Below are 11,922 nucleotides of genomic sequence, written 5' to 3'. Positions count from 1 at the left end.
TGGAGAACTCTGCAACACATTATACAAAGGTACAGCACGAAAAGCAACTGGTGCTATACAGTGCAAACCAGAACCTGGCGGCACACCGCTCTTTTTCGCGATGTACTATTTGAAAACATCTGCAGAGAGATGGGGAGTCCTGCGTGGTTGCTCCTCAGTAAATATAACTTGACATATTCTAAGCTGTGGTGCTTGTCTGATCTCAAATGCTTTAAACAGTTCCCGTCCTGTTTGCTTGTTGCCGCCTCTTTCCTTATGTGAGAGGACGGGGTCACGTGACGTCCAGTTGCTATCCCGACGGTCTTCCATTGGCTAAGGATTCGGCAGAAGTCTGCGGGTTGTTTCCGTCAAGTAGTGTCTTCATTAACTCCCTAACCCTACTACCCGCAGAGGCATCTCCAGTGTGCTTTGAGGCGGAATGTTCGCATTAGGTAGCGCGTTACAAAAATTCTACAAAACGAAGCTTCCCATCGCAATATGTTCTATGGAATTCACGAAAAGATTTAATTCTCTTGGCAGTTTGTTTTCCTTTGTGCGTTTTCCTCGACTTTTTCAGTTCACCTTCCCCTTAAAAAATCAATTCTTCCCTCTCTTCACACACACAGTATTTTTTTTATCTCCAATAGCAATACTTTCCACCGTCTCTAATGCCAATTACTTTACGTAAAGTGGCTACAAAATGACGACATTTTTCCTGTGACATGCGCCTGCTTTCAAAAATCGCACGTTTCAAATGTTATAACTTTAACAATATAGTATGCTATGGCAAAATGGCTGCTGTCTTTTTTATAGCGAAAAGGGAGCACTGCAGACAGTATAAACGTCTTTCTGTAGAAAAAAAAGTATGTCTCACTATAGGTAATATTTTGAACAAAGAAAACATTCAATGTTAAACAATGTTGAGGCGCATAAAAAAAGCATTGCTTCGTCACTAATAAAAGGGAGCACAGCCCTAACTAATCCAGTTCTTTTCTCGTTGTAAAGAAATCTGCCCCCTATTTATTATCATCTGGCGTCCATGTCACACAGCATGTCAAATGTTTTTGACGTCTTATTTACAAGTCGATATTTATGCTATCGTCAGAGGGTGAACAGTTTTTCAGAATTAAAAACATGGACACAGCCACAGACATAGAAATAGGACTATGTTTTAGCCAGGGCTGGATTATGTTCAAATGACTACACTAACAAGCATTTGCAATGCAATAGGTCTCGCATTTGCGGGAGTTTAAGCTACTGGAATTGCAAATAACAATGCCTTTTTTTGTTTTAAAAAACAAAACGTAAATAAAAGACATTGTAATTTACTATGCGAATAGCTCAAACTCGCGTAAATGCAAGACCTGTTGCATTGCAAATGCTTGTTTCCTCTTGGGACTCTTTTAGGAAGGCACAGTCTGCTCTGGCTTTTCATTGTTGGCTGCACTGTCGCTACCAGAAAGGGTCGCCCTTACCGCGGACAGACCAGAATTCTTAAGAACCGAAGTTGAGAACCTCTCCAACACACCAGAACTGGTTTGAACATTACAAGTTGTGACACTTTCACGCTAAGTGCTGCATGAAAGGGGGCCTTATTCACAGGGTGGCGTTAAGCCATGTTAAGTGGCTTTACGCAGCCTTGTAAATAAGGTGAAGGGTTTATTGCCACAGGAACATCATAAAAAGTGACGTTCCTGTGGCGATAAACTGTTGTAAATATGCCCCATAGTTGGCCAAATTTCGTAGCCCTTGTATCTACTGTACGCTTACAAAAGACACACTACTATTATTTATGATTTGCTCCTAGAAGAGTGCAAATATTGCCTTAAAAAAGCTGCAACATTTTTAATGCTAAATAAGTTATTATATATTTAGTGAATTTGACAAAGTGTGTATTTCTATCACCACAATTAGAAAAATAAACTAACAAAGGAAAAAGGTGGCAGAATTGAGAGTCATTCATTGAGGCCTAAAGTAAGAGATCAAGGTCTGGAACCGGACAAGCACTTCTGAAAGCCTGTTTTGTTTAAGGTGCTTTTGTAAACTGTTTGAAGGTCACGTGTCACCCACTTAAGTAAATTAGGAACAAACACATATTGCAGAGGGAACATATGCACAAAATTTATTGTGTGCATCTGTAAAATATCCGATTACTTAAGAACATGAATAAAATATTACACTTAGCCAAGGTGATATTTATGGCAAACAAAAAGAATGATAAACATGAGTAACTACAGATTTCAAATTAGATTCCAATTCACAACAGGTTAGATTATTACAACTAAGCAGCAATGAATATACCCCAAAAACTGTGAACGTGGGGAGTACAAATTGGAGTTTTTCTTTTACCCAGCAGCCCTTTATCATACAGATGTATGTGGTCTTTAATGCCTTAATTGACAGCTTTATTGACAGGCTGCAACATTACTTGCAGGTTGCATCAGTAAATAAAAAGTATTTAAACATTGTTTTTATTTTCCTTTACAACCAAGTAATTATTTAATAGTCAAGCAGCATGATGAATCACAACCATTAGGAAATAACCAATAAAATCAAAGTAACTCTTTAAATGCTGTTCCTAATCATTATACGCCTGTACATTAAATATCTGCAGTATGAAAACATGCATACACAATATACAATGACAAGCTTTACAGAAATGATATGAATCTTAATTATTTAAATATTATGTACAAAGTAAAATGTAATTGAATTAGAGTGACAATCAATGAAGTGTTTTAAAACCTTAAAAACAAATAGTTTTATGGGTGTAAATCTTAATGGGAAATGATTTTAAGTTGTATTTTTGATCTCAGTTCAAGTAATAACCAATCCTGCATAAAAATAATTGTCAGATCAGCATCAAAATAACAGAAACAGTGAATATAGTACATAATTAGCAACATTTAAGTATTACACCTGAGGTCATCTTAAAAAACTGTCAACGAAATTTTTGGCATTTTGCTTTTTTTCATTTAAAAGTACACCGATGAAGTCTCAGAATTATATAGTTTAAGACCACTAATCTACATTTTAGGGACATTTTATAATAAATGTCCATGAATAAATAGTCCGCTCTTGCAACATCATTAAAAATGGTCTAAAAACAATCATTTCAAAGAAAAATCCCACTTGTAAACTTAGGAAGTGTTAACAATGATTAGCGTGAGATGTGACTCTATAATGTGCCTTAAAAATAACAGCCAAACAATCTATCTCAAACAGCCACACTGATAAATGCTTCTCAGACACATAACGCCAAGATGTTTTCAGTCATCAGTTACACAGGGGCTGTTGTCTCGAAAGCATGATGGTTCTTGTTGAAGGTGAATTCTATTTCTCATTCTAGTGAAGGTTTTAGTTGGGCAAAATATGTTCTCTTACAACTGTAGCCAGGTCAAGAGCATGAGCTGTTGCCAGGATGAATAGAAAAACTGGAAGATGTCACTGTACATTGTTGTTGTTCGTTCCAATGCTTTCGTTTGCATTTTTAGTATGGTCTGAGCGAACTCCATCTTGCTGTCGTGCATCTTTTCTTGGTGGCATCCTTTCATTAATTCTATCCAAGCCTTTTGCTTCTTCGAAACTGCAGATCTTATGTTGTGGAGAGAATCCTCTTATTGCTTAGGCAAAATGCAAAGGTAACATGTCAGTTATATTGCAAAAAGCAGAGTGAGTTTGTTTAAAAAGTTGATTAAACACCTAGAGATTTCTTTTTTTTACATTTAACAGGTAGAGCAACACATGAAGAGGCAAATATTAACACACACATAATTTAGCACTATGACACTAAAAAACGCATAGACAATGTTGAGTTTATTGTAATATAAACAGTGATTAAATCTTGGTACGTTTAGTACTTCCCAGTAATATCTGTAATAAATCCCAAAAGGCAACTGTTTTAATGCATGGTTAGATGTTACTAGTACCCAACTGAATTGTGCTAAATACATTGACACTGGAAGGACAACATACTTAAATAAGCCCATCAGGATTACAATATGCTCTTGTCAGATTTAACATAGATCTCTGCAATAGACAATTCAAGAGGCTGAGCAGTGTTATAGGCCAAAAAGCCATAAACTTATCAACAACTGTGCTTGGAGGATGAGGCAGTAACCTGAAGAATTTAGATTAGTCACAAACTTTATATGTAAGACTCTGATTTATATACAACTTTAAACCTTATTATACAATATAATTAGAAATCTTTGTGGAATATTACAGCAAGACTTGTTGATGAGGTTATCTAAATTTGGATGTATGACGTTACAACGCATACATTACATCGCGGTTTTTACAACCCAAGTCGTTACAACGACTTGTGTTGGAGGGCGCTGGACTTAGGAGTAGTATAATTTACTGTTCCAACTCCAGTCTACATACATTAGGGAAGGTATTGGATAGTAAATTATACTATTCCTTGTCCTAGAGCGCCATCCTGCGCAAGTCGTTGTAACGACTTGCGTTGTGAAAACCGTGATGTAATAGCTTCGCGATGTAATCCCTGTGTTGTAAACAATGTTTCCCTCTAAATTCTATTTGTAAATGATTTTTTTATGTACTGGAGTGCTGCTTTCTGAGATGTTTGACTATCTAATATGTTTCATACATTTGCATAAACAGACATGAGCTTTACAGCCTTAAATTAGGGCCACAATAATTTGAGTACAATTGCAAATGAAATTCTATGGGGCTTATTTACAAGCCCCTCGCACAGCCAGTACGTCACTTTTTCCCAGCATTAAAAGTGACGCACAGGGAGCGCAAGGGGCTTGCAAATAAGCCCCTCTGTATTTAAACCTTTTTGACTGAAATCGCAAATGCAAATACATTGAACAGGTACATACCAGTCGATTGTTATGGTAGTTACAATCACTGTTAGTTTAACGAGGATTCGGGGCCTATTCCTCATAAATGTGTATATGTGTTCTTGTACTAGAAGTTTCATAAAGTGCTCACGTCACTTTGGAGATTCAAAGCACTGTTCACCTAAAGATTTCATTTTAATTTCAGCACTCCTCTAGTCTCATCGCTTGATTGGAATTAGAAAGTGGTTTAAACTACAAATACACTAAAAAATATGAAAAGTGCTGCTATACTGCCTTAATACTTCAAATGAATTCCATATTAGAAATAGAAGTACACCAAACAAATCCCATAACAAATAATGTACATTGCATAGACAAGTTAAGTGATGCTCTTAAAAAGGGACAGACTGTCACAAAAAAATCTTAATGAACAAGTAGGAAATAAAATGAATGCATACTTTTTCACATTTGCTCTTATTTCAGGAGACCAAAAACAATATGTACACAAACACACAGAAATGAGTCTGAAATGATATACATTAGAATTAACCAATCTTGAAGGGAGACAAAAACACCTAAATGTGATGAATCGATATAGGATTAATCTCTGTGTGAAAGTTGACTCAGACATTTAAAAAAATACACACATTTGAATCCACCAAAACAATACAAATCTGTGAAAAGTGCAAATTATCTGAGCATACCTTTGTCAGCCTCAATTGCCTCAACAGTGGCTGCACAGAAGGAACCAGAAGCGTGCAAAATAAATGAGAAAGATGAAACTGATATTGTTTAGCCACAGAGAAACAGGAGTAAATTGACGAATCTGTTAGCATATCTTAAATCAGAAAGGACAATGACAATCTCAATTCGTTCCCTCAGAATCTCTGATATCTGAACGTGTAAATATATCACTCTGCCAAGTCGTGGTTAGATTACTTCAGAAAATTCAGATGTTTGTTTACAGTGGGGGTAATCATTTTAGACAGTAGTCCGCCAAAGTGGGTAAGGGCAATGTTCTATTGCTTTTATCTTTTTGCACATTGTGTCAGAGCTTTTCTTTTAATAAGAAATACTGAACCAGCAACTGAAAAAATTATATATATTTTTATAAACAGACTTTATTAAATTTAAGCCACCAAAAGTGCCAAGGATGAACACGTGGCACTTCTATAGCACAGCATATGATAAAGCATCCTGAGTACACAAGGCGAGAATACTCAAGTAGCATATCACAAAGTGTAGGTGCTGTCTAATAAGGCATAACAATAGCAGTCTTACAGAAATGGACCCACCAACTTACATCGTACCAGCCCATGTATTCAGTGGCAGACCCTGGCCTCAAAGACCAAACGTTCCTGCTGCGCACACTAATCCACGCCCCATCTGCAACACAAGAGTCAATGCGGACTGCGTAGGGGACATCCATTGTGCAGCGATGTCTTGCTTTGCTACCAAAAGTGCTGTTCCCAGGAGCGCCTTCTCCGCCCTCGGGCCACCAGAGCCCTCAAACACACCAAGGAGAATCGGCCTAGATGTCCCATAAGAAGTTTCGCTTCCAGGGGGTTAAATTCCGGGAGGGAAGTGACTGGGTATGAATGTGGGGAGCGTGTCAGAGTTGCAGGTGCTTATAGAAATGGGTATGCACCAGGGTATACGTCTGTTGCAGGTCTTGAAAGGAGTGTAAATACTGTCCTGACCACACATCACCAGGCATGTGATACCAATAATGTCCCAAGATCGTAAACCACGGAGCATCGCCACCTCTCCCAACCCGGTACCGTGCCAGAGAGGTGTTTGTTGCATAAGTTTTGCCTCCCATTGCACGTGTCGGAGTGAAGCTCTCCACACAAGAAACACGACTCTAGTCCCCAAAGGCATGGAAGTAGAAATCGGGGAGCCATAAAGCATGGCCTGCAAGAGAGGGAAACCCAGCACTGAAAGTTCTAAGCGGTAGACGGGTCTGACCAACTTCCACTGAACCAGTCGTGGATGACAAGAAGATGTGAAGACAGGTAATAAAGACAAAGACTAGACATTCTCAGGCCAACCTCAAAGTGTGTAAACCCCGCCACAGAAATGTCCTTGCAGTTCCATCCAACGTCCGAAACCACACCCGGGACATGTGAAGGGGTAAATTCTGAAAAATATAAAGAATCATCATCTTGTACAGTGCGATGCGCCACATAACATTAAGAGGAAGGGTCTGCCATTTGGGGCGCTCTGCTTTAACATTCCAGACCAAAGATTGAAAATTAAGGGCCAAGTGAGATCTGGATGCAAGATGACCCATATTCCCAAGTATTTAAAACTAAAGTTGAGGCGTGGACTGGTGTGCCGCACAGGAATGGCCTCTTTATGTGGCCGGAGGCTGCCCTGAGGAATTTCGACGAATGTGGGGGAAGTGGGTGGGAGTGATGGAGATGTATCCTACGGGTTGCCTCTGGATGTGTTGGTCTCTGCTCTGCACTTATGTCATTTAATGTATTGATGTGGATTGTGGCTATCTTGGTCTGACTCTATCCGGTGTACTTCTGAACAGGGCTGTTTGTTTGGCTGTTTTGGAAATTTAATAAAATTGATTATCAAAAAAAAAAAAAAGAAGTTGGCTGAGAGGGATAGTGGTCTGCCAATCAAAGCAGTTCCTAGCCGATGTCAGGGGAACAGCACACATTTAGAAGGGTTTGTCTGAAGGCCCGAGGCCATTTCAAAGTGTTTAATCTGCCTAAGACACCTAGGACCACTAACAGCCGGATTCGTAAGGTACAAGAGCACGTCATCTGCGTATAACGTGATGCGGACCTCGTGGCCAACACTCCAGATCTATCCAGAATTCTGGAGTTCTGTATGTTTGAGTCGGGCCAAAGGCTCTATCACCAAGACAAAGAGGAGGGGGGACGGGGCAGCCCTAGATGGTCGCTCTCTCAATAGGAAAGGCATCAGACAAGACCCCATTGACACGTACATAAGTTGTGGGGTTGGAGTAAAGGATACAGACCATGTTCTGAAAGCGTGACCCAAAGCCGGTGTGAACCATCACTAACTGAAGATAAGTCTAGTATCAAAGGCCTTGTCAAAGTCAATAAGGAGAAATGCTAGACCCTGTGGCAATTGATGATGGTGGGCCAGAGCTACGTGAAGCAGGTGAATGCAATGTTGCAAGCCCTGGGATAGCATAAAGCCACATTGGTCTGACTGCACCAGGGTGGTCAAGACCCGTCTGAGGCTGTTTGCCAATATTGTGGTGAAATTGTAACCTTGCAGGCGAGGAGTGATATTGGATGATAGTTGGCGCAGGACTTTGAGGGAGGTTGCATTTTGGGTATCACAACTATGATGGCTGAATCCGATTCCAAAGGAAATGGGCCCACACAACAGACTTCCTTATAAAAGGACAGGAGACGGGGGGAGAAGAAGTGCCCAAGATGTGGATTAGTATTCCGTAGGGAAGCCATCCGAGACCAGGGTCTTTCCAGATGCCAGACCTGACAATGCGTCCACAATCTTTTCCGCCACGAGGTTCGTCAAGTAGATGAGAGTCAGTAGGAGATAAACTAGGAAGAGATACCGAGTTTAGAAAGAAGTGAGATGTGGCCACATCTCTGTCCATGGGTGAGGAATGCAAATTCCTACAATAATGAGTGAAGGCTTGCACTATCTCAGAAAGAGAGCGTCTTGAGAAACCGGTATCATCTATAATTTCAGGGACGATCCTGTTAGACTGTTGGTGGGAGGACAGCCAATAAAGCAGCTTCCCATTTTTGTCTCCCCAACCATAGATCCTGGCCGTTGTGGCTCGCCAAAGTGTTTTGGCTGCCTCAAGCGAGTGTATGCGGATGTGCTCACGGTTGAGATCTAGTTGTTGGAAGATGTCCTCTTGGGGAGTCATCTCTTATGCGTTGTTCCAGTCGAAGGACGCAAGCCTCCAGCTGGGCAATAAGAGAGGAATGCTCACGCTGTTGAGCTAATATAACTTTTGTTAAATCCCTATATCACTGCTCTACCAGCCGCCCACGGAGTACTAACACCTGTAACAGACCCATCGACAGTATGGAAGTAGGCATGGAGTTCAGCACTCTGCGACCTGACAAAGGTTTTATCCTGGAAGTACCAAGCATTAAGGCGCCACAAAGGTTGCATTCCAAGTGTCGGTGGTCCAAGATGAAGAAGTAGAGGCAAATGGTCTGAGATTTCGCATGGCAAAATTTGAGTTAGTAGCCTACAGAGGCGGGCAGTAAAATAAGATCGATACAGGAGTGAGTATGGGGAGCTGTGGATGTATGAGCAAATTGACAAAGTCTAGGATGCCAAGACCTCCAGATGTCACAAAGACCCAGAGTATTGATCTAGTCAGTGAGTTGGTGAGCCCCAATGTGTCAGGAGGCTGTAGGGGCTCCTGTACTGTCTAGGTTTGGGTCCAATACCGCATTAAAGTCACCCACCAAAACTGTTAGCCCCTGCGGAAGAGAAGTTTAGAGTTACGGAGACAAGTAGGTAAAGACGCACATATATGCTTATAAAAATAATCACTTGTCCCTTTAGGGTACCTTCAAGAGCGGCAAAGTGTCCCTGTGGGTCGCGTGTTACTCGTGAAACCACAAAAAGGAAAGAACGGTGCGAAACAATAGCTAGCCCTACCGCTACCCGGGAGTACCCCGCATGAAAGATTCTATCATAGCCTTTACGGGCCAGGAAGGGACAGCGTTATTCTAAAAGATGAGTCTCTTGGAGCAGCAGCACCTCAGGGAGATGTTGGTGGACGAAGGTAAAAACTGCCACCCGTTTCACTTGTTCCAGTAGATCATTAACATTACAAGATAAAAGCTGGAAATGCATCAGGATGGGAGAAGGTGATAGGTATTGTAAGCAGGGGGGCACCTGGGAAAAGGATCCATGGCAGGAGATAATATGATAAAAACTGCAATGAAGTCCGCCATCTGTTGGGGTTCGGCTTCCTCAATGATCTCAGGAGCTCCAATTAAACAAATGTGATTACGCAGTGAGCGGTTCTCTTCATCTTCTGCAAGTCTGTGGAGCTCCAACATGCAGGCAAGTAGTGTGGAGACCAAAGACTTGAGAGTGGAGACTTTGTCCTCAACAGTAGAAATTAGAGATTCAGCTTCCGTGATTCTGGCAGTGGCATTTCGGAGATCTTGCAGTAGCAGTGCCACATCCATTCTCACTTCCCTGAACTTTGCATCCACTTCTGCCTGCGAAATCAGGATAGCCTGCAATATGACAGTGAGTTTACTAGCAGGGGGGTGGCTTTGTTGTAGCCTGAGGGCCCCCTGGCTCCTCAGACAATGACAAAACCGCCCCCGCTAGTGAACTCACTGGTGGAGTTTGAGTGATCCATCTGCGTAGAAATAGAACCGGTGGGTTTATCCTTGCCCATGGCCGCCATCTGAGTAAAAAGGGGGGAGGTGCAGGCAATATTCTCGGGCCAGGCTCCCAATGCAGTAGGAGGTTTCAAGGTCACACCTCAGGAAGGGCTCAACCAGTCATGAGCAGAGTTCTAGTCGCCATTGCGAGGAAGGGGCCCCAGAGGCCAACAGCATAGGATCACAGACACAGTGCCAGGAGACCTCAGAGGGACAACCACTAGAAGGTCTCATCCACAGCGGTCTTACACAGCAAGCCTCTTAGTCGAGGGTGACACGAGCCCAACAGGTGAATAGGGAAAAGGCCACGGTCCACAGTATGAAGAGGAGTGAACCGTAACACCCCGAAGAAAGCACGTGCCCCTACCTGCTGCTGAACAGTCCTCAGAGGTGGGCACAGGAAAGGGCTGGCACTAGACCCTTCCCACAGCTGCTCCGGAAGCACCACAATAGACAGTAGGCCACAGACTCTCGGGTTCCAGTCTCAGTCTAAAAATGGTTGCAGCAGCAACTGCAGCATGGGATCACTGCAGGGCCATGCCTCAGGCCCAAGGCGGACAAGCTGGTCGTGTAGGTAGGAAGGAATACCGGGCTGCTGCCAGCCATCTGGTCCCCGGCCAGCCCCCGTCACCACCGAGCAGAGGTCCTGATCAAGTGTCCAGAGCCTCAGACAAGAGGAGTGACAGTGCCGATAGGGGGAACAGCAGGTCCAGCAGTTTTCGACGGTGGGGGAGGGGGTAGGTCCTGCACCACCAGCGACCTAAATGGCCGTGCAGCGTGGGTCACTTCATCAATAATACAGGTAGGTCCCTGCCTTTGGACTCGGCCATTCACCATGGAGATGATCCCAAGGGGAAGGAGTATCAGAGGAGCAAGTACAGAGCCTCCCACTCATTCGCTCTGATAGTCCCTCCACGGTAAGAGGTCGCCGCAGCCTGGGATCCCGTCCCCATTGAAGGATGGTACCGTCACTGGCCTTAATGTTGGTTTCACATCACATTACGCTCCAGGCCCGGGTTGAGCGAGCCGGCCGGCCAGCCAGCCAGAGAAGCAAGCGGCAACTCAGGGCCACATCCCTGCCAGGCCCAAGCCCCGGTAGGGCGCTGGTCACTTGGCTGGGGTCAGCAATATTGGTCCAGAACCTCATGTGGAAGGCAGTAAAGCCGAGAGAGGGTAGCTGCGGTTGGTCCGGGGTCCTCAGCGGATGGGGATCCTCACCTAAATGTTGGCACCATCCCACCAACGGGGCCGGGTGTCACCTCATTGCCGTGTCAGAATCTCACCCACGAACGAGAGCCCCATTGGCAGCCTGGCATTCATACAGGTCCCTCACCAACTGTGCTGGAACACTCAGGATAGGCGAGTGCTACCAGACACACTGCAATCCCTGCTCCCACGCCACCAGGCTGCATCACCCACCCCACAGCTCTATCGAGCGCAATGCGTGGTAAGAATGGCTACAATCAGCATGAAAACAGCTGTTCCATAGGGAGGATGTAGGAAAATAGTACGTAGCTGCTAGATGACAATTACAGTTCCGGATTTGCGCCTGATAACAGGGGTTCAGAGCAGAGCTTCCTCAAGATGCATCCGCCATGTTGGCCACACCTCAAAATTATATTTAATACTATTTTTCAGGCAGCTACTAGCCACTTTCAATCACTAAATATATTGTACTGTTCTCCTAATCACTAACATTATGACTTTTTATTAGTGAGATTCATTCTTTGTGATAATTTAAAGCCTTTTAA

At 43.2% G+C, this 11,922-nt stretch overlaps 1 protein-coding gene across 8 annotated transcripts in view; it reads right to left on the bottom strand.

Annotated features, from left to right (window-relative positions):
• Positions 1 to 2,075: 2,075 nt before the first annotated feature.
• The window catches only part of PPP3CB (protein phosphatase 3 catalytic subunit beta), a 693,000-nt gene continuing 683,153 nt past the window's right edge, over positions 2,076 to 11,922 (bottom strand). For 3 of the 8 annotated variants that reach the window (XM_078643127.1, XM_078643133.1, XM_078643128.1), the window contains 2 exons: positions 5,495 to 5,524; positions 3,282 to 3,602 (listed from right to left, as the gene is read on the bottom strand). In XM_078643127.1, coding sequence (XP_078499253.1) covers positions 3,424 to 3,602; positions 5,495 to 5,524 — 209 coding nt within the window. In that variant the 3' untranslated portion in view covers positions 3,282 to 3,423. Of the gene's footprint in view, positions 3,603 to 5,494; positions 5,525 to 11,922 lie in introns of all 8 variants that reach the window. The other 5 variants (XM_078643132.1, XM_078643134.1, XM_078643135.1 and 2 more) reach the window with 3 other exon arrangements.

The sequence above is a fragment of the Lissotriton helveticus genome, chromosome 5_1 (assembly GCF_964261635.1).
Source record: "Lissotriton helveticus chromosome 5_1, aLisHel1.1, whole genome shotgun sequence".
NCBI lineage: Eukaryota > Metazoa > Chordata > Amphibia > Caudata > Salamandridae > Lissotriton > Lissotriton helveticus.
The sequence above is the reverse complement of the archived record's forward strand: the minus strand, read 5'-3'. Positions and strand labels throughout refer to the sequence as shown.